Here is a 23,451-nt window from a genome sequence, read left to right as displayed (position 1 = left end):
TTGGCTTTGGGGTATAAACTTAAAATCAGGTAGGATGGGCTTCTGCCATTTATTAGCTCTGTCATTTTAGGAAACCAGTTTCTCCCAGTCAGTCTCAACTTCCTCATCTGTGAAATGAATAATAATACCACCTACTTTCTATAGAGTCATTTATAGATGGCTTAGAAGATCACATTAGTAAAATTTCTATCACAGAATTCCATATAAACAAAATAACTCAGTAAATAAAATATATTGTAATTTTCTTTTGACACAAATATTGAACATATTACATAAATTAAGTACTGGAAGTGAAAGCTCCACACATCCTAACTTCATGCAGGTGATCACAACTTCTTAATTATTATAAATGAACAAGAATTTGGCTTCACTTTCTGTCAGAAGCACATCAAAATTATACCTTTGAATGATAAAGATTCCTTAAACACAGACAAATACAAGGAGAAAATACAAACAAAATAAGCTTGACTACATAAAAATTAAACACTTCTCTTTATCAAACCATGCCACTTTCAGAATGAAAATCATGCCAATGAGGAGCAATATTTTAATGCATTTTCAGGATAAAGAAATGAAGAGCCACTATATATGGATAGCAGATAACTCAACTGAAAAATGAGTGAAGGACTTGAATAGTCATTTCTCAAAAGAATTAACTAAATGAGTAATTGGTATATTTCTTTGGTGCCCTCAGGGCCATACAAATTATAATAATAATTATTATAATTATACTTATATATTATAATATAAGAAACAGTTGGATAAATGAATTTTGGCCCATTTGTTTAACAAAAAATAATAAACCACTACCTAACAATGAAAAGAAACCAATTGCTGCAAGGTGGAAAATACATATGAACCTCATAGGGATGAGCAAGGAAGAAAGTTACAACACAGAAGGTAGTGTGATTCTATTTATAGAAACATCAAAAGCTGAGAAGATATCATGTTATCTTCCATAGGAGATACCAATGCCTAGGAGTGGGAAAAAGAACCATATAAACTCACAGTAATATTTAGTAGGCAACACTCCTACAAGTTTATGAACAGACTCATCTTGGCAGAATCCACACCTAATAAACGCATTATGAGAAATATATAATATATATGAGAAATTTCAATTTATGCACATGTTGTCACATTTTATTCTCAGATTTTAGGGAAGTTGTAAAGCAGAGATTATTGGTTGTCTCTTTATATCCATTGCTTATTCTTTCCTTTAGGAATAGAAAATTATTTCTCATTGTTATCTTTTACTTGGGTCTGTGACTAGCTTACCAGAAGCAATTCTTAGCTTGTGGTTCAATGGGGTGTGATCATGTAGCTGCATGTTTAAAATGGAATATGGGCAGAATGGTATGTGCAAGAAAGTCAAGGTTTGAACATCTTCTCTCAGATGCAAAAGGTAGGACAAAGTCTGTGGGGGAAAAGCAGGGGTTGGATCTGGTAAGCCTGGAGAAATCAGTGGAGTAGAAGATTGAGTGGGAGGAAGGAGAGATGGGACAGGAGAAGAAATGCAGAATTTATTCCAAAAAATTATGCTATGTACATGTGCAAACACACCACAGTGAATTCCACCTCTGTGTGTATCTATAAAGCATCATAGATTAAAAAAATAATAACTAAATAAATAGAAGTAAGACCGGTAGAGTACAGGAAGGAGGAGGGTAGTAAAATAGAAGGCACTTAGAATGGAACAAATTAAAGTCCATGCATGGGTGACAATCAACCCAACTAGGTGTAACTATAATGCATTAATGAAAACATTAAAAAAAAAGAAAATTCCTTGTCCCTTACTTTTTCTCTTTGCTTCATGCCATGGTCAAGAAATTAGATACGGACCTGTGCAGGACCCAGGCTCACAGTAGGCCCAGGTCCATCCCGCCACTGGCAGACACTTGCTGGAGCTCAGGCTCTGGCACAGAACCACCCACACTGAAATACACAGGACCCAGGCTGATGGTGATTCCAAGCTCGCCACCCCTCCCACCTGGGAGCCCAAGCCTAACCCACTTCCATCTTGGGACACTGCAGACATCGCCATAGCCTTCCCCACACAGTAGCCCCTAACTTTCGACAACAGACAGGGCCTAGAAGCAGCTGCATCTCAGAGCAGGCATCCCAAAGACAGTGTAAGGCCCACTCTTTCAGCTCCATCTTTGTAACAGGATGCATCCAGAGTGGGTCATTTCCACTGTTATCTCGAGTTAAGCTCGGCTATTGCTGCCATCAACTTTAGTTGCAGTAGCATATATTGAGGGACACCAGCAGGGTCTGGAAGCCCAATATCAAGGTGATGTACAGACAATCTGCCTGGGCACTACAAGAATATAGGGTAGAAACAGTAATATTTCAGATCCACATTGCAAGAAAGGAAGACACATAGACAACATGAAAAAACAAGGGAGGAAAGTGCCCCAAACAAACCATAACACTACTATTTCAGAACCCATGGACAGCAAACTCAATGAAATGTTAGAGAAGGAGTTCAGAAGGTTCATAATTAAAATAATCTGTGAATTAGAGAATGACCTAAATGATTAAATACAGGCAAAAAAAAAAAATCATTCCAACAAAGAAATAAGAGAGCAAATATAGGTAGAAAAGATTACCTCAAGAAAGACATAGACTCTGGAAAAAAAAAAAAAACAGACAGAAGTCCTTGAAATGAAGAAAAAATTAAACCAAATAAAAAAACTCAATAGAAAGTATAACCAACAGACTAAGTAACTTGGAAGAAAGAATGTCAGATAAGGAAGACAAAGTATACAATCTGGAAAATAAAGTTGACCACACAGTGAATAAGGTTAGAAACCATGAACAGAACATCCAAGAATTATAGGGCAGCATCAAAAGATAAAACTTAAGAATTATTGAGATAGAGGAAGGCACAGGCTTTCAAACAAAAGGAATGCACAATCTTTAATGAAATAATATCAGAAAATTCCCCAAGCATAAATTACAAATTGGAAAACCAAATACAAAAGGCTTACATGACACCAAAAGTACAAAATTACAACTGATATACACTAAGGCACATCATAATGAAAGTGCCGAGCATTCAGAATAAGGATAGAATCTTAAAAGCCGCAAGAGAAAGGAATTAGGGGGAGACCAATTCGTATCTCAGCAGATTTTTTTCAACTAAGACACTCAAAGCCAGGAAATCATGGAACAACATAAACCAAGCTCTGAAAGAAAATAGATGCAAACAAAGAATATTTTATCCAGCAAAAGTAAGCCTTAGATTTGAGAATCAGCAGAAGGAAGTATTACACTAAAGGAAAAAACTAATCAGAGGAGAAACCATGTCAAGTTAAATACCCCCACTCCCCCCAAAAAAAGGCTGGGAATACAAATCATGTCTCAATAATAACCCTGAATGTTAATGGCCTAAACTCACCAATCAAAAGACATAGACCAGCAGATTGGATCAAAAACAAAGACCCAACAATATGCTGCCTCCAGAGACTCATCTCACAGGAAAAGATATCCACAGATTAAAGGTGAAAGGTTGGAAAAAAATCACACCACTCACATGGACTGCAGAAGCAAACAGGGATTTCCATCTTTGATATAAAGATATTTGACATAAATAAAGTAGACTTCAAGCTAAAGTTAATCAAAAGAGATAAAGAAGAGCACTACATACCACTCAAAGGAACCATATACCAACAAGACTTAACAATTATAAATATATATGCCCCAAACAATGGAGCATCTACGCTTATCAAACAAATTCTTCTCAAGTTCGAGAGTCATATAGACCACAATAATTTGGGGTGACTTTAACATACTTCTTTCACCACTGGATAGATCTTGCAAACAAAAACTGAACAAAGGCACTATAAAACTCAGTAAAGCAAACAATTACTTAGACTTAACAAACATGTATAGAATATTTCATCCATCAAGGAGTGAATACTCTTTCTTCACAGGAGCACATGGATCCTTCTCTAAAATAGATCATATACTACGCCACAAAGCAAATCTTAGCAAAAATTAAAAAATAGAGATACTACCCTGCATTCTATCAGATAATAATGGAATGAAATTAGAAATTGATGATAAAATAAGAAATAAAAGCTACTCCCACACTTGGAGACTAAATATGCTACTGAATGAATAATGGGTGGCAGAAGACATCAAGGAGGAGATGAAAAAAACTTAGAGGTGAATGAGAACACAGATAGTCACACAGAAATCTCTGGGACACTGTGAAGGCAGTTCTAAGAGGACAGTTCATTGCATGGAGTTCATTCCTTAAAAGAAGAAAAATTCAACAAATAAATGACTTAACATTACATCTCAAAGCCCTAGAAAAAGAAGACAAATCTATACCAAAAGCAGTAGAAGACAGGAAATAATTCAAATCAGAGCTGAAATCAATGAAATTGAAACAATAGAAACAATTGACAAAACAAAAAAGTTGATTCTTTAAAAAACAAATAAAATTGATAGACCCTTAGGCATGCTGACAAAAAGAAGGAGAGAGAAAACTCAAATTACTAACATATAAGATAAAAAGAAAATATCACAACAGACAAAACATATCTCAGAAATACAGAAGTGATGAAAGAGGGCATCCCTGTCTTGTTCTAGAATTACAGAAGATAATTAGAAATTATTTTTTTTGAAAACTTGTACTCCAATAAAATAGAAAATATCAAAGGTATTGACAAATTTGTAGAGTCATGTGATTTGCCCAAATTGAATCAGGATGATATACACAATTTAAACAGATCAATTTCACAGGATGAAATAGAAGATACCTTCAAAAACCTATCAACCAAGAAAAGCCCTGGACCAGATGGATACACAGCCGAGTTCTACAAGACCTTTAAAGAAGAACTAATACCAATACTCTTAAATTTATTTCAGGAAATAGAAAAAGAGGCAGCACTTCCAAACTCATTTTGTGAGACCAATATCACCCCGATTTCAAAACCAGGCAAAGACACATCAAACAAAGAAAACTTCAGACCAATATATCTAGTAATATAGATGCAAAAATTCTCAATAAAATTCTGGAAAATCAAATACAAAAACATATCAAAAAGATTGTGCACCATGATCAAATGGGGTTCATTCCAGGGATGCAAGGTTGGTTCAGCATATGGAAATCAATAAATATAATTCATCACATCAATAGACTTAAAGATAAAAACCATATGATCATCTCAATAGATGCAGAAAAAGTATTTTAAAAAATACAGCACCCCTTCATTTCAAAACACTAGAAAAACTAGGGATAACAGAACATATCTCAACATCATAAAAGCTATGTATGCTAAGTCCCAGGTCAATATCATTCTAAATGGAGAAAACCTTAAAACAATCCCTCTAAAAACTGTAACAAGGCAGGGATGCCCTACTTTCACAACTTCTATTTAACATAGTTCTTGAAACACTGGCCAGAGCAATTAGACAGATGAAAGAAATTAAAGGGATATGGATGGGTAAAGAAGAACCAAATTAGCTCTATTTGCTGACCATATGATTCTATACCTAGAAGACCCAAAAAGTTCCACCAGAAAACTTCTAGAACTAGTAAATGAATTCAGCAAAATAGCAGGATACAAAATCAACACCCATAAATCAAAGGCATTTCTCTAACTATCCCATTTACAATAGCATCAAAAAAAAAAAAAAAAACTTGGGGCTGGGGTTGTGGCTCAGCGGTAGAGCACTCACCTAGCATGTGTGAGGCCCTGGGTTCGATCCTCAGCACCACTTAAAAATAAATAAATAAATAAAGATATTTGAAAAATAAAAATAAAATAAATTACTTGGGTATTAACTAATAGGTGAAAGACCTCTACAATGAAAACTACATAATGCTAAAGAAAGAAATCAAAGAAGACTTTAGAACCACTATTTGACCCAGCTATCCCACTCCTCAATCTGTACACAAAGAACTTAATATCAGCATACCAAGGTAACACAGCCACATCAATGTTTATAGCAGCTGAATTCACAATAGCTAAACTGTGGAACCAACCTAGATGCCCTTCAATAGATGAATAAAGAAACTGTGGTATATATAGACAATGGAATATTACTCAGCATTAAAAGAATAAAATTATAGCATTTGCAGGTAAATGGATGGAGTTGGAGAATATCATGCTAAGCCAAGTAAGCCAATCCCCCAAAACCAAATGCCAAATGTTTTCTCCAATAAGTGGCTGCTGATCCATAATGGGAGGGGGCATGGAAAAAATGGAGGAACCTTGGGCAAAGAAGAGGTAGGGGTGGAAAGGAGGGTGGGGGCAGGAAAGATGGTGGAATGAGATAGACATTATTACTCTAAACACATGTATGAATACACATATGGTGCAATGCTACATCATGTACAACCAGAGAAATGAAAAGTTGTGCTGCAGTTGTGTACAATGAATCAAAATGCACTCTGCTGTCATATATACCTAATTAAAATAAATTAATAAAAAGAAGACTTTAGAAGGTGGAAAGATCTACCTTGTTCTTGGATAGGTAGAATTAATATTATCAAAATGACCATACTACCAAAAGCACTGTACATATTTAATGCAATTTAAATCAAAATCCCAATGACATTCCTCATAGAAATAGAAAAAAAAAAACAGTCATAAAATTCATCTGGAAAAATAAAAGACCCAGAATAGCTAAAGCAATCCTTAGCAAGAAGAGTGAAGCAGACCTTAAACTATACTTCAGAGCATTAGTAACAAAAATAGCATGATATTGGCACCAAAATAGACTTGTAGACCAATGGTACAGAAGAGAGGACACAGAGATTAACACACATAATTAAGTTATCTTATATTAGACAAAGGTGCCAAAAACATACATTGGAGAAAAGATAGCCTTTTCAACAAATGGAGCTGGGAAAATTGGAAACCCATATGCAACAAAATGAAATTAAACCCCTATCTCTAACCATGCACAAAATTCAACTAAGAGTGGATCAAGGACCTGGGAATGAAACCAGTGACACTGCACAAGAACTAATATCAAGAATCAATAAATGGGATGGATTCAAACTAAAAAGTGTCTTCTCAGCACAAGAAACAATCAATGAGGTGAATAGAGAGCCTACATCCTGGGAGTAAATCTTTACTCCTCACACATCAGACAGAGCACTAGTCTATAGGGCATATAAAGAACTAAAAAATCTAAGCACCAAAAAAAAAAATAATAATAATCCAATCAATAAATGGGTCAAGGACCTAAACAGACACTTCTCAAAAGATGATATACAACCAATCAACAAATATATGAAAAAAATGTTCTATATCTCTAGTAATTTAAGAAATGCAAATCAAAACTACTCTAAGATTTCATCTCACTCCAGTCAGAATGGCAGCTATTGAGAATACAAACAACAATAAGTGTTGGTGAGGATGTGGGGAAAAAGGCACACTCATGCACTGCTGGTGGGACTACAAATTGGTGCAGCCAATATGGAAAGGAGTATGGAGAATCCCTGGAAAACTTGGAATGGAACCACCATTTGACCCAGCTGTCCCACTCCTTGGTGTATACCAAAAGGACTCAAAAACAGCATACTACAAGGACACAGCCAAATCAATGTTTATAGCAGCACAATTCAAATAGCTGAACTGTAGATCCAACCTAGATGCCCTTCAGTAGATGAATGGATAAGGAAAATGTGGCATGTATACACAATTTAATATTACTCAGTATTACAAGAGAATTAAAATCATGGCATTTGCAGGTAAACGGATGGAGCTGGAGAATATAATATTAAGTGAAATTTGCCAATCCTGAAAAAACAAATGCCAAATGATTTCACTGATTTAAGGATGCTCATCTATAATATGCTGCAGCGGGGTGGGATAGGAGGATTAAATGAACTCTAGATAGGGCAAAGGGAAAAAGGGAAGGGTGTGGAAGGGAGGGGGCTTAGGAGTAAGAAAGATGGTGGAATTTTATGGTCATTATTACTTTGTGTACAACCAGAGATATGAAAAATTATGTTCTATATGTGTAATATAAATTGAAATACATTCTATTGTCATATATAACAAATTAAAATTTTAAAAATTTCAAAAAAGAAATTAGACAAAGTGCTGTGAGATAAGGTGGATACTGCAGAAGATAACACTTTCAGAGGATAGTGAATATAAGATAGGAAGAATCTAGACAACTGGATGTTGTCACTAGTCAGACTGCCAGTCTTCCCTGTCCCACCTGAATACTTATAAACTATAACATATTCAAGGAAAAAAAATCTATATTTGAACCACTGTATTTGCTTGTTTTATAGCTGCCACGCCTATACCATAACTAAGAGATGGCTCCCACTTCCCTGCAGTTGGCATTAGATTCCCCCCAAGTCATGCTTCTAACTATTTGCTGGGCTGTCCTTATTAGCACAATAGGAGCCCTACAAAAGGAAAGACAGAGTGTTTACACTCCTTAATACCTGTCAGATTATAAGAACTATCCCTGTGTATTTAAAAAAAATGCCTCTCACAGTCTATATGTAGCCATCAAAGTAATTTCATGTGTTCTAGATATTGTAGCTCCAAAGGTAATTGTGCATGTGTGTATGTGTGTATTTAGGGGTGCTGGGGATTGAACCCAGGGACTCATGTATGCCAGGCAAATGTTCTATCATAGAGTCATATCCCCTGCCCTATAGCTTGAATGTTGACAAATGATTTTTGAGCTAATTTTTAATAAACTCTATCTATGTTAAGTCAAAAATTCCAACTTATCTTAAAACAGTAGACCTTCAATTACTAATTTGTCACTGAATAAATTCAAGAACAGACCAACCACCTAGTTCCCAAGACCTCTCCACAGCTATCCATGTTGCCATTGATACTGGTACTCTCCATTTTAAGGACTTTTGTGTTAGCTGTTCTTTTGGCCTACACCACAGTTATTCCAGAAGTGTTTTTAACTTTTTCTTTATCAAAGAAGCCTTCTTACTTATCCACGATAGATAAATGGAACCTGGAAAAGTTCCTACTTAAGCTGGCATTTTCAATCTCTCTAACTTGTATGACTTCTCTCCACAATCTAAAATAGTACGTGATATGTCAAGAACTTTGTAATGGTTTGAACAACTAATAAAAAAAATAAAGAATAGAAAACTTAAAATAAAATAAAATAGTACTTGGTAACAGAAACTTAATATTTTAAAATGCAAATAAATAGATCCGTTGAGTTAGGAAAGGGAATGGGGGTGGGAGGAAGGGAAGGGTAAGTGTAAGTACTGGGGACTGAATTGAAGTAAATTACATTCTATGCATTTCTAGTTATGTCATAATAAATACTGTGATATATAACTATTATCAACCAATAAAAATAATGAAAAAGTTAATGAAATAATATTTTGTCTATCCTACTTAAAAAATGATAGAAATTACCAAGTTACTTATTTAATTACTCTCACATGCTTCCTAGTCTGAAAAAAAATCCATTCAACTAGAAAAATAAGGCAGCATATAACTACTGATAAAAGTAAGTTAAAATCCACAGGACCTCAAAAGGTATGGAAACATTAGGATCATTAAACGTTCTGTAAATAATGTACAAAAAACTTTCAGATTGTGAAAATAAGCACTTATTTAGATGGGTTCAATTTCAGACATCTTTGCAGAAGTTACTATATACCTGGAAGTCAGGAAAGGGGTGAAATGGAGACAGACTTTAGGATCAATGAATGTGAAGTCGAACTCGGAGATTTGAGTTATATCACTGTAAAGGAGTATGTATGTTATGGTTTGGAAGTGAGGTGTCTCCCAAAAGCTCATGTGTGAAACAATGCAAGAAGATGTAGAAGAAAAATGATCAGATTATTATGAGAATCTTAACTCAATCAGTGAATTAATCCCCTGAAGGGATTAGCTGAGTGCTAACTGAAGGTGGGCAGAGTGTGTGGTTGGAGGAGGTGGATCATTGGGGGGCGTGCCTTTTGGGGTACATGTTTTGTATCTGACCAGTGGGATCTCTCCCTCTGCTTTTTGATCATTACATGAGTCACTTCTTTCCTCCACACTCTTCTGCCATGATGTTCTGCCTCACCTTGAGTCCCTAGGAATGGAGCTGGTCTTCTATAGACTGAGACCTCTGAAATTGTGAGCCCTTAAATAAACTTTTCCTCCTCTACAATTGTTGTGGTCTGGTCTTTTAGTGATCACAGGGGGAAAAAAAAAAAAAAAAACTTGAGTAAAACAATGTGAAAAAGGAGAGGCGGGGAAGGAGTCCTGAGAAGGGCCTCTATAGGGAGCATACACATGGATGAAGACATGCCCATAAAGCAGATGGGGATGTAAGATAAATGAAGGGAGAACTAAAATAAGAAACAGGGAGAGTTTATAAAAAGAGAGGCTGTTTAATCAAGAGTGGTAGAAAGATTCTGTAAAAATGGGTAGAAAAGTATGTTTCCTTTATTTGCCCCAGCTAGTGACAGCTGTGTTGGCCCTAATCTGTCAGCTTCCTGTGTCCTTATTTGCATATTACTTTAAATGGACTCTCTGGAAGATGCTAGCTTTCTTAAGAATCTCAAATTCATGGTAGTCTCCATCATACAAGTTAGCCATTGTGTGTGAAAATCATGAAACCTAAATCAATCATTTTAATATATTGCTTCCTTTGATGTTTTCATTGGCTGCAATTCTGCTTAATTCACTCTTTATTTCCTAAAAATTTAGATCATTTTCTACCCATGTATAAAAACATGCATGTTTCTATGCATGTAAAAAATAAAACAATTGAGGCCGCATACGGTGGTGCATACTTATAATCCCAGCAGCTCAGGAGACTGAGGAAGGGGGATTGCAAGTTCAAAGTCAGCCTCGGCAACTAAACGAGACCCCGATCAACTTAGTGAGACCGTGACTCAAAATTTAAAAAAAAAATGAAAGGGTTGGAAATGTTGCTCAGTGGTTCAGCACCGATCAGTCCAATCCTTGGTACCAAAACAAAACAACAAAACAAAACATTACACAGTTGATATCATACACTTCCAAATGGAATAGAAATTTTAAATTATGTACTGATGGATGATGCTCCTTGTGTGCACTCCACAATGCCCTCCACACACTCACAATAACCACCACAGTAGTTATGGATGGCGTTTGGAAACTATTTCAGTAGTGGGCTGATTAAGTCAGCTCTAAAAATAGAGATGATCTCTCTGTCCTGCTCAAACCTTGATTTTCAACTCCATAAATCTTTCTGTTACATTCTGAGTCCTAGATTCATTCTAAGTGAATAATAAAATGTTAAGGAATAGATATTGATAATATCATTTATATAGCATGTAAGACCCTTTATTTTCCAGTGGCTACTTTTCTAGGACTGTGTCTTATCTAGTGCAGACACATGGCTTCAGCTCTCCTGGCTGATGCTATCTCATGCCCTTATATTTTTGCATGTTTTGTTTCTTTTGCTTAAAATGCTCTTGTTCCATTAACGTTTAATAACATATGCTAAAAAAAATTATATATGTTTTTCATTTTCACACATAATCTCATTTAATTCTAAGCATAGCACTGAGGTTCAGGTATCACTTGCCCATTCTGTACATTACAAATGGAACTTTTGAGAGAGAAAGTTTACCAAGATCCTATGGAAAGTGATAGCATAAGGAGGTAAACACAGGCAGTCTGACTCAAAGTCCATTATCGTTTTTTTTTTAACTCAATTTTATTTTTTACATACATGACAATGGAATGCACTGCAATTTTTATTACACATATAGAACACAATTTTCATATCTCTGTTAGTATATAAAGTAGGTCCATCATCTTAACCTACACACTCCACTTCTTTTTCTCCATCAAGTCTTAAGAAGGTTTACTTTATGTCTGATGTTCTGCACCCCATTTTCAGGTACCTTATGTACTAAGTGATAATGTCTACTTATCACTCTACAGTACAATGGCTGATTTACCATTTTGTCTAAAATAATGTACAGCTCACCTCTTAAGAATTGGGGTCATGGCATTTAGCTCTACATCCTTGTGAGGTGATTGGCAGTGTTTTTTTGCTTGTTGTTGTTGTAAATATAGAAACTAAAATTTAAAAATATGAGAGAAATGCCCAAGATTACCTAGCTGGATAAGACTGAGACAGGACCTTGAACCCAAGGCTTCTAACTCTCAACTTCTGGTTTCTCTCCCTTGTACGTTATCTTTTAATATAAGAACATAATGAAGTCATGTTAAAGTAGGAAACTCCCTGAAAAAATTCACGTAAATACTACATATCAATGTAGTCTACCCAAGGCATTAAAATGATGAAAGGGAATAGTATAAAGACCAAGCCAAAGAAAAGTAAATTTAATAATTCCATTTTTTTAAGAGAGAGAGAGAGAGAATTTTTAATATTTAATTTTTGGTTTTCGGCAGACACAACATCTTTGTATGTGATGCTGAGGATCAAACCCGGGCCGCACGCATGCCAGGCGAGCGCGCTACCGCTTGAGCCACATCCCCAGCCCAATAATTCCATTTTTCAAAGGCAATATGGTTACATTATCCATACTTATGCCATATTGATAATTAGTTAGTATTAACTAATTATTAGTATAAGTACTAATAATTAGGCCTAAAGTAAGAAGGGAAAAGTAACAGCTGAACATATATGTACAAGTAAATGGATATTTTATTTCATGGATTGCTAATTTAAAAAATATATTTTAAATACTGAGTATTTAATCTGAAAATAGGTAATCTCAGTAAATCATCTAATTGGTGATAGCTTACCACTTTGCATGCAAGTCCTTGTTCTAAGTAGATCAACATTAATTTTAAGTCATGAATAAAAATATATGCGATATGTTTGTGTGTATACATACATATATATATATATATATATATATATATATATATATCATAAACATTATGAGCAATGTTTGCTAAATATTAACAATGCATTTATGCTTTATTAGTCTATTAAAATAAAAACTTTCATCCATGCATAATTATATACAAAGCCTGTTTTATGTCATCAGTGCACATGAGAAATTAGAACAGCTGAAACTTACTATGATTCAAAAGTTACACAGTCCAGATTTTCAGTTTAACTTACAGAAAGCAATCTCCTTAAATGGACTAAATCTAAATTATTGCTGTTGTTTTCATATTTTCACAATACAAAATCTTTTCTTTTTTGTTAATAATGCTATAAATTTTGGTCGGCTTTACCTCTTTGCTATCTATAGCTCTTTGAATAGGAAAGAGGTTGTTATTTAACTTGTTTTGTGTACCCTAAATATTGTGACATTGAGATAGATTCATTTAACCATGTTTGAATATAACTCTCATACATACTGATGAGTTTTCACCAAAGAAAATAGAATCACAGATTAATTAGAAATAAATACTTTGTAATCAGAAACATAATATTTTTAATCCGATACCCTACTGTTATTTTGGACATCCTATGGTCTCCCTAAATGTTACCTTTCACTATTCACATACCTAACCCAGGCTCAAATACCATAATCAGTTTTAGAATTGATATCTTGTTACTAACTACATTAACAATTTCAAATGTTCAACACATATTTTAAAGCCTCTACACTGAAAATTCTTCAATAAATTCACATTTCTTCATATTCTCATTAGAAACATTTCTTATACCAGTGAATATTCACTGAGACATCTGAACTAGATGTCTAAACATTTTTTTCCCAGTGAAATGATTTTGTTATGAACATTGTCTCTAACTTTCAGGTCTGACTTGATTTTAAAAATCATTCATTTTCCTTTTCTTTCTTGCTAATGCCACAGATTTCTGCCTAAAGGACATAAAAAAGTACACAAAAATGTCACCTTCCAGTCTTTATTTCTGTGAGAACTTGTAGATAATAAGAATTGAGGATTTGATGGCTTGCAGTACTTATGAGCCTTTGAAATTTCCAGAATTATGAGATTCTGATACAACAAATAAATTTAAAAGTATAAATCTTTACTTTTATTGCTATTCTGCTGCTAATTTTAATCTCCAAGATGATTTTTAGACGGGTTAAAAAAAAAGAGGATGCCTTAGTTGAAGTAAAGAGATATCTGTGATGCTCTCTTGGAGGTAGGCTAAAATAAGGCTATGAGCTCACTGGATTCAGTTTCAGGAGATCTGGAGCTCTCTGTCATTTCTATTCCAGTGAAGTGAGCAGTATCCTGTAAGGAACACTGAACCACTCAAGAAAGTTATAAGGCATGTGATCTATTAATCTCTGAGGTTCTTTTGAGTTTCCATTCTTTTATATTGAAATGCAGTGTTTCCTAGAAAACCAAAAGATAGGCCTAAAATAGACATATATAATTGCTATTAACAAAAAGAGATTTCACATTGCAAAGAAATAATAAAGGTAGTAGATAGAAAAGAGGGAGAGGAAGACAGAGAGAGGCGGAAACCTTTTATAGGATTCATCTTACTCTGCACATTTAGTTCAGAAGACATTACCTGAAATGATACCACAGTAATGACTGTGAAGAGCTGACTTCTCTGTGGCTTTTTCTTCCACGGACCTTTTCTGCCTATAGACACGGTGTGGATGACCCGTTATGGCCATTGTATCATTGAGTGGCTCAATAAATATGAAGTCCTCATTGAGCTGTATAAATCCCATCTGGAATATACAACACAAAAAGATAGGTCAGAAACCCCATTTAAAAATTACTTTCTAAGTTCTTCTATTCACATGTTTTGTTTTCTTTAACAAATATGCATGTGATCTTCTAGAGAATCTATTTCAGTGACCCCACTAGAGAGGTAACTATCTTCACATTTTATTACTTCATCTTTATGTGCTTTATTGCACTACCATAAACTTCATTTAGTAGTCTTAGCCTGTGTGGGTGGGAGGCTAGATGCCAGCAACAGATGCACAGTAAAAATTCTGGAATGTTAAAGGCTCACTTTGGGAGACCCATGGGGTCACTTACATGTACAGCATGTACAGAAAGAGGGATGCAGTTTTTAATTGCATACACCACAGAGTCCAACTTTTTGACAATCAGTACTTAGTGAAGTAATTCATGTAACATCAAGGCAAATGCAAGATTCATAATATTGAAAGTAATTTTTAAAATATTCTTAAAGTTTTGTACTGGGCATTTTTTAAAAAATTACAAAATAAATTAGATAAAAATGAGGCAAAACTTACATAAACAAGTTTAATTTCATAATGGTCTTAGCCACCCAACTGTGGAAAGTTAAAAACTGTAAACTATGATTATCATCAATGAAAAGGTCTTACAAGTAGGTATCCTTGTAATATATTGAAGCTAAGCCTGCTCATTTATATCTTTCCTTCTTTTGGAATATAAATTGAATTATAACTAGGAAAGTATTCCACAGAGACAGACATAATGTGAATTAATCTTCTTGTTATTTTTTAAGTCTACATAATAAACATAAAAATAGAATACCCTTAACTTTGTTACCTTTAGCAAATTCTAAATTATTGTTCTAATGTTTAAAAACACTTGTTATGTCTAGTGTTGACATTTTGAAGGCTTGAAATGTTCTATTTTTATCATAAAAATTGATATTTTCATAAAAGATATTCTAAAATGCTAAGAAATGATCACTTAAAACCTGCATTATTCATACTCAATCTGGTAATATAATATATAGTTCTTAATTATTTCACATCTACCATCTGGAATTTAAGTATAGCTCATTTTAATTTGATCAACATATAAGTAACATATTAATAAAATAATTATTTATTCAGATAGAACAATTTTCCAAAGTAAAATTTAAGAAAAAATAAGTTCACCCTGAAAAATAAGTACATTTTCCTTAGGTGTCTGGTTTGTTCTTCTCCTAGCAGCTAGCACAGGCTCCACCATATATAAAGTATTCAACAAATGTTTGTTAAATAAATGAATGATCCAAATTTATCTCCCTTTTTTCATTTTTCCACTACTGTATTCAAATTTAAATTTTGTTTTTATTACTAGAGTGTGTTAGCAAAGATGTAATACACTAATGTTATTAGAGTGCATTACATCTCCTATACAAAAAGACCAGCTGATTGCCAATGTGTTACATAATCATTTTATTTTGTACTGAACTAATATTACAATACATTTTTAGAAAAAAAAATCTAAAATCCTAATCAATTTCATTTTATTGAATTTTTCCTATCACTAATAAAATTCTTAAGAACTGAAATACATAATTCTATCACTTGTTTTTCTGCTTTTTCCTTCCTATCTCCCTTTCCCTGTCTCTCTTTCTAACACACATACACATACACACACACACACACACACACATTCACACATATTTGGCATTAAGAGATGATGTAAAAAAGATTCACTCTAATGACTCTTTAAAAAATATGAGGCATATATATGTATATATATATATATATATATATATATATATATTTATATGTCAAATATTTTTATGTAATTTAATATGACTTCCATTGAGTTGCTTTATTTTTATTCTTGTTTTAATTCTCTAAAATTTGAAACAATCTTGAATTTTAAAGTAATTACATGAAATCTAGAAATTTTTATATGGTTAATTAGATTAGCAACATGAGAATATAAAACATTAAAAGTATTGAGTGGCCATGAAAAATGTAGTACATCTACACATAACTTGAAAAAAGATGGTGTCACATTATATGTCTTTGAGCCAGTCTATAAAAATATAGATATGTGTTAGTTTTGTCTTATACATTAGTGTAATTCAAGGCCATTAATAAAACTGTAGCTGATGATTAAATCATAATGTGTGGTTAGGATATCTCAAGCAAACATGCTGAGTTTTACCTAAATCATAAGTTTGTGATCCAACACATTCTTTCATCAGGTTATAAAAATGGTTAGATTTGTAATAAATGTTACAAAACATAACTGCATACTATCATATACAATTTAAGGAGTTCAAGAACAGATTCTGGTTTTAAAATTATTTGCTAGCAACATAACAAAGACAAAGTTACAGCAACTTTATCTACACTAGTTCCTAGGGCCATTCAGATACATGTAATGCTTTTAGCATGTAGTCTGATGCTAGATAACTACTCAATAAATACTCACTGTTATTTTTATTTTAATAATAAGGATAACATAATGTAAATATATTTAATTATAAGGATACTAGTAAATATAAGCACCTAAACATTTGAATATAAACTACAAAGTTCACAGAGTTCAAAGAATCAGTTTATTCATGTTTGTATTCCCCCATTAGCACATTAATGTCCAAAATAAATGTTTTATTTTATTATGTTTTGTTTTGAGACAGAAACTTCTTCATAATGTAACACATCTATTTTGTTAGAATTTTTTCTGTCAGCAATTTTGAAAACAAGAAAGCCATTTTTAAAAAGGAAGAAGTTAGAGTAATTATAAAGGTGACTCGTTCATTCAATACATGCCTACTGTCTACTCACTCTGTGCCAGACTTGGTTCACTCAAAGGCATAGTTAGCCCCAAATGTCACAATGTATATTTTCTATCTGAGACCACAACGCTATCTTGTAGCACAAATATTGTCCAGCTTTGTTCTGTACCATTCAATGTATGGGCCTAGATTAAAATAGAACTGCAAAAAAATCTTGAGGTTTTCTGTGCCTCCCACAAAGGAACTATTTTGTTTTTCTGTTAACAAAATAGAATTATTTTTATTTGCACTGTAATTTTATAAGCCTTGGAAGAACACAAGCACATAATAAACTCTCTACACAAGAGTCCTCATGTCCAACAATCCACAATTAGGCAGCATTTATTTTAGTTGCAAACATTGTCTTCTCAATTTTAGAAGAAAAGATTATGTGAATTAATATGGTATAACAACATATTATTTGCAAAAAAGTTTAAGTAAGTGTTTTTCTCCTTGAGCGTCTTTTAAAAAATTTTCCAGATAATTTTCACTATTTTAAAACTTTTCATAAAAATACTGGAAATACAATTTAATTAAAGTGTTGTTTACTCCTTTATTTAGATCATCACAAGCATGTGCTCAAATGGTGGGATTCCTTTGTTATTTATTCTTTGATTTTATGATGTAATAAGAATTTCAGGGCTGGGGGTGTGGCTCAAGCAGTAGCGCGCTCGCCTGGCATGCCTGCGGCCCAGGTTCGATCCTCAGCACCACATACAAAGATGTTGTGCCCACCGAAAACTAAAAAATAAATATTAAAAATTCTTTCTCTCTCTCTCTCTCTCTCTTTAAAAAAAAGAATTTCAATTTCAACTTGCAATTTATCATTGCTTATGTGAAAGAAAATGAGCCGTCAGTCATTTTTTTTCTTACTAGATTTTATATTTTATTTTACTCCTATTTTATATGCCTCTGGTTTCTACAACCATGAATATAAATTTCCTTGTAGGTGTACTGACACTACCAACTCATAATCACAATGTGAAATTTGATTGGGCTAATGTGCAGAGATGATTAAACATTGTTGCTTCAATTCATCAAATATGAAACTTCATTTGTTCAAATGCAAATTGATTTTGGGCTGTGAAAGTAATGAATAGATGTTAGAGTCCCAGTGCAGGTCTATCTGAAGCAGTAGGTGGAACAGGAAGTCATATGGCAATATGGCACTCCTTGCTCTTGTTCCCACTCCTGCTGTGATGACTAATTCACTTCCAGTGCCTCACTTTCAGCTCACTCCAAGAGCCAAAGTGCTACTATAATAATTATAAGTTTTTTTCTTAATTCTAATCTCTCTTCTTTCAACTTTCTTTATTTTCCAGAATCTTCATTTCTAGGTAAAATTTCAGTGTACTAGATGAATGTATTTTAGACTCAAAAGAATGAAAATTATAGTCCATTAATTAAGTAGTGAATATTATGAGTCTATGATAACTTGTTTTTTAAAAATATGATGCAGCAGTTCCATTGCTGAAGATATATCCAAAGGAAATGAAATCAGCATGTATTGCTTAACATAGCCAAGATATGGAATCAACTTAATTTTCCATCAGTGGATGAATGAATGAAGAAAATTTGTTATATATATGCGATGGAATACTACCTCGCTTTAAGAAAGAAAGAAATCCTGTCATTCGTGACAACACTGATGGAGAATATAATGCTAAGTGGAATAAGCCAGGTACAGAAGTCCAACATGATTTCACTTTCCCATGGTATCTAAAGGCATTGAACTCCTGGAAGCAAAGAGAAGAATGGTGGTTACCAGAATGAAGGCGAGGAGGGTTTGGGAAAATGTTGGTCCAAGGATACAGAATTTCAGATAGTCAAGAGACTAAGTTCAGAGACTGATTGTTCTACATGGTGAATGCAATAAATACCAATCAACTGTTTACTGAAAAATTGTGGCAATAGTTTTAAATGTTCTCATTATTAAAAAATTATGTGAGACAACAGATATACCCATTAGCCTAATTTAAACTTTCCATGACATACATACATATATATATATATATATATATATAGTACAACATTAATATGTACCATTTTAAATATTAAAATAATTCAACTTTAAAATATAGTATGTCACAAGAAGTGAATGTCATAAGCACTAAAGGAAATGAGGAAGGTGATAAATCATAATAATGCCAGGATATGAAAAAAAGGTCTAGGGGATAACAGGATTTGGATGAGATGGAAGGCAAGGATGTTCCATTGTTATCTGGGGCAAAACGGATGTCGAGTCTAGCTAACAATTCAAAAAGATGCCTAGTTTTGACTGGAGAAATGGGAATATGTGCTCCCCAAATAGAATAAACAAATACAATTGAAAAAAAAATCAAATAACAGCTTTTTTGAAGGGAAAAAGAAAATCAGTGTTATGTATGTCATAGAAAAATAGTCTATTTTCCCAGTACAAGGTGTGTCAAAGAATTAGTCAGGTACTAAAAGGAACACAAGTGTTTTATTTGTGGTAATAGACTTTGCTGAAAGGATTTGGTATCAATATCTGCTTTGCAAAGCATTTTAGATAAATATCAGATACCCCATGTTATCTGAATTTCTATTTAAGTTTGGTTTTACTTTCTTAAGTATTTTCTTGTAGGTTATGTTATAGTATATAACTCATTCAGCAAATAAAACATTATAGCTTCAAATGTAAGCATAATATAGAGCTTGGCATATTGCCATATAGTTTTTCTATGCTTTAATCAAATTAAATGCCATTTCAATATTATTGCAACTGGGAGTAGTTTCTCATGAACTTGGGTATTCTATATATAATCATACAAATCTGTATGATGATGCTTCTGACACCATATGCTATCCCACATTCTTATCATTCTAAAACACCCTGACCTTTATAGTGTTTCCTCTGTATTCCCAGGAGGACAATCTTGACATCCTTAATGAAGATATGTAAAGTATGATAGTAAGCTATAAAAAAAACTCTTGCCTACTTCTCCAGTTTTATTTTACTGCACAAATTTCGTATGTAACCATAATGAACAAATCTATTGTGAAAAGACATTATGTTTTAACATAGTTTGGAATAACATTTAGTTGCAAGATTTCAGCACAGCTCATGGTGTATGCTGTGTTCTTTCCAGATTATCATTTGAGTGTGTATACAGCTATGAATTCTTCAAAATCAAGCAGGCTCAGTCCTCTTTCGAAAGTAATCACTGCCTTTCCTAATAGGCTGCACCATGCATTTTCTGCTATTGCACTGTCTACTGTGGTTACCATTGCTCTGATTACAAGTATGAGCTACTGGAGGGGGCAGTTTGGGCATGGTGCTCATCCTCTTGCCTTCAATACACAGATCCTACTAGTAGACAACAGGTGCTCAAAAACACGTTGCTTTTAATTCAGTGCCTTGTTCTCTTGAGATAAAATAACACATATGGATTCAATGCCTGAAAAAAAATCTCTTCATACCACCTGTGACTTCATCTGGGGGAAAATTAGAATTTCATTTCTTCCATTAGACCTTTCCAATGTTGCCTTCCTTGAATAGCCAAGTATTATCTCTAGGAAAGCCTTTCATGCCACCAGAATGCTAACATCATTCTATTTCTTTCCCAGCCAAAAGGCTTCAAAAAGAATCATTAAACTACAGTGGTAGAAGGAAACTGAGAAATCATTCAGGCATTATTGGAGTTTTGAAATCAAGAAAACTAAGGCTTTAAACTATAGCATGGCTTGCCCAAACTCACGTAGTTAATGTGAATGTCAGGGCTGAAGTCTAATGCTCCCAATTTCCAAGTTAATTTTTGGTTTTAGTATATAATTCTGTATTTGTTTATTATCTACTTAAAATTCTACCTCCATTCTAGTCCCCACCCCAATCCCAGCTTCATAGATTGTTACAAAGACAATGCGAACTTCCTGGTTTTTTATGCTCCTATTTGACCCTTGGCCACTTTTCTCCATCCCAAATTTTCCTTGTCCTAATTCTTATCTTCTCTAGCAGCGATTTCTGTTCCCCTCAATAGGCCATGTTCCTCATTCCAAGACTAATATTTGGTCAGCAGTTGTTCTCAGTATTCATCACTCAAAAGTTTGATGACCCCCTCCATGAACATGATTCTCAAATCCCCTTCTCAGGCCACTGCTTTCCTTCAACATCGACTCTCCTCTCACTTCCATTATCTCACTTCTTGTATCATCATTCTCTCCAAAGTAGCACCTCCTCTCTCTGTTTGCATATTTACTTGTGGCTCTGCCCTTTTTGCTAGTTACCCAGGATAAAAATTATCTCATCCTTTACTTTTCTCTTTTCAAACTTATTTTTAAATATTCATAAGAAAACAACAAAATAAGAAAGAAGCAGACACATATACAAGGCACTTCATATGCATTGTTTCACTTAATCTACACATTAAGCTTGGGGCGCAAATGCTAGTTTCATAGTTGTAAAAAAAAATGAGTTTCAAAAAGACTTACTGTGTCCTAAGATTACAAATCAGTATGTGGTGATGACAGGATTCAAACCAGATTATCTGGCTTCAAGTGCACACTGCCTTTGTGAAGCTATCTGCAAAAAGCTAAGCCTGCCATATGACTGCTATTTCAAATAATCCTCATCTCTAAAAAATTTTGCACTAAGGATTTGGACGTCAAACACAACACCTCACAGATGGTAGATATCCAAACTTTGATATCAATAGCAAGACCAGGCCTTATCCCTCACAAAGCAGAAGACAAAAATACAACATAGAAGGCTCTGAACTATATCTTGAGCTGTTTTATGTGATCAGACTTCTTAACTGTCAAAGGCATCCTGGCTTTCAAAGTGGACTGAGAGTTTTGTCTTAATGCCTCCTTTAGTGGTAGATACCCAACAATTCTCCCACAGCAGATTTGGGAGAATATTTCAGGGTTTTAGTTTCTTTCCTTACCCTTTGCCCCTTTTAATTGTTTTTCTCTCTTTTTTCCTTTAAATATTCTCTGATCACAAGCCAGAATTTTTAAATAATGCATTTAAAAAATAGAATTTAAAAAAGAAAATAATCACCCTCAAGCCCAATAAGAATATTAAATTAAAATAATATAAATATATATTTCTTTCCAGTCAGTTAATATTTGCAATGCATGCACACATATATGCTCATATTAACATATATATAGGCATGTGTATGTATATACATGCATACATATGTTTCAAATTTTATAATCTATTTTGAGTTTTTTTCATTAAGGAATAACTTGTTTCCTAATAGTACTAAGCATTCTTTACAGGTGGGGTTTTAATTGTCAAAGAATAGCTTATCCTCTGAATATATCATAATTTATTAACTACTAATTCACCCAACATTTATTCAATAAATGCTAGCAAGTATCAACTTTGTACAGAGCTCATAAAGCCCATCAGCTTGTGCTCCAAGAGGAAACAATGAACCCTATGGAAAAAGACCAAAGACCTGTATTTGCTCAATAACTTTATATGATCATTTTTACCATGATATCTGTGTCATATTTCACAATAAAAAAGGAAAGAAGGGAGGAAGGAAGGAAGGAAGGAAGGAAGGAAGGAAGGAAGGAAGGAAGGAAGGAAGGAAGGAAGGAAAGAAGGAAGGATAAGATTAAAACATCATAGCCTGGAACTATCCTGACAAATACCTAGGGACAATACAGGAGTTGAAAATGAACGCTGCAGAGAGATGAATTCCCTGTCTCCTAAGCAGAAGTGTGAAAGCTCCAGGGACAGAAGGGCATCTCTGAACAAAAGATTTCCCCCTCAACTCACAAATGTGGCCAATAAGAAAGCATCCATTTTAAGTGCCTGACAAGTAACATCCTATTGATCACCAAAGAACCTTCTCCTTCACAGGATCCCTTACGGCTTCAGTCCTGGAGGAGCCATAGGAAGCCCAGTATGATGAGTGGGAGCTATGAGAACTCTAGAGGGGGAAACACCACAGACTCGAACCTCAGTCTCCCCTTCTCACTGCATATGATTCATGCCCTCCACGTCCAGATTTGTAAGAAAGTCTGAATGTTCAGGGCATGTGGTAGAGAAATTTTACATGAATTTGAAAGGTGTGATGATTAGCGAATGAATGTTTTAACGAC

The 23,451-nt window shown here is 34.0% G+C and overlaps 1 protein-coding gene across 1 annotated transcript in view; it reads right to left on the bottom strand.

Moving 5' to 3' along the window:
• Adamts19 (ADAM metallopeptidase with thrombospondin type 1 motif 19) overlaps positions 1–23,451 on the bottom strand; it is a 258,371-nt gene that overhangs the window by 201,084 nt on the left and 33,836 nt on the right. The window contains exon 3 of the mRNA XM_027949358.3: positions 14,428–14,593. Coding sequence (XP_027805159.2) covers positions 14,428–14,593 — 166 coding nt within the window. The remainder of the gene's footprint in view (positions 1–14,427; positions 14,594–23,451) is intronic.

The sequence above is a fragment of the Marmota flaviventris genome, chromosome 5, assembly GCF_047511675.1.
Source record: "Marmota flaviventris isolate mMarFla1 chromosome 5, mMarFla1.hap1, whole genome shotgun sequence".
Lineage (NCBI taxonomy): Eukaryota > Metazoa > Chordata > Mammalia > Rodentia > Sciuridae > Marmota > Marmota flaviventris.
This window is presented reverse-complemented; position numbering and strand designations above follow the sequence as displayed.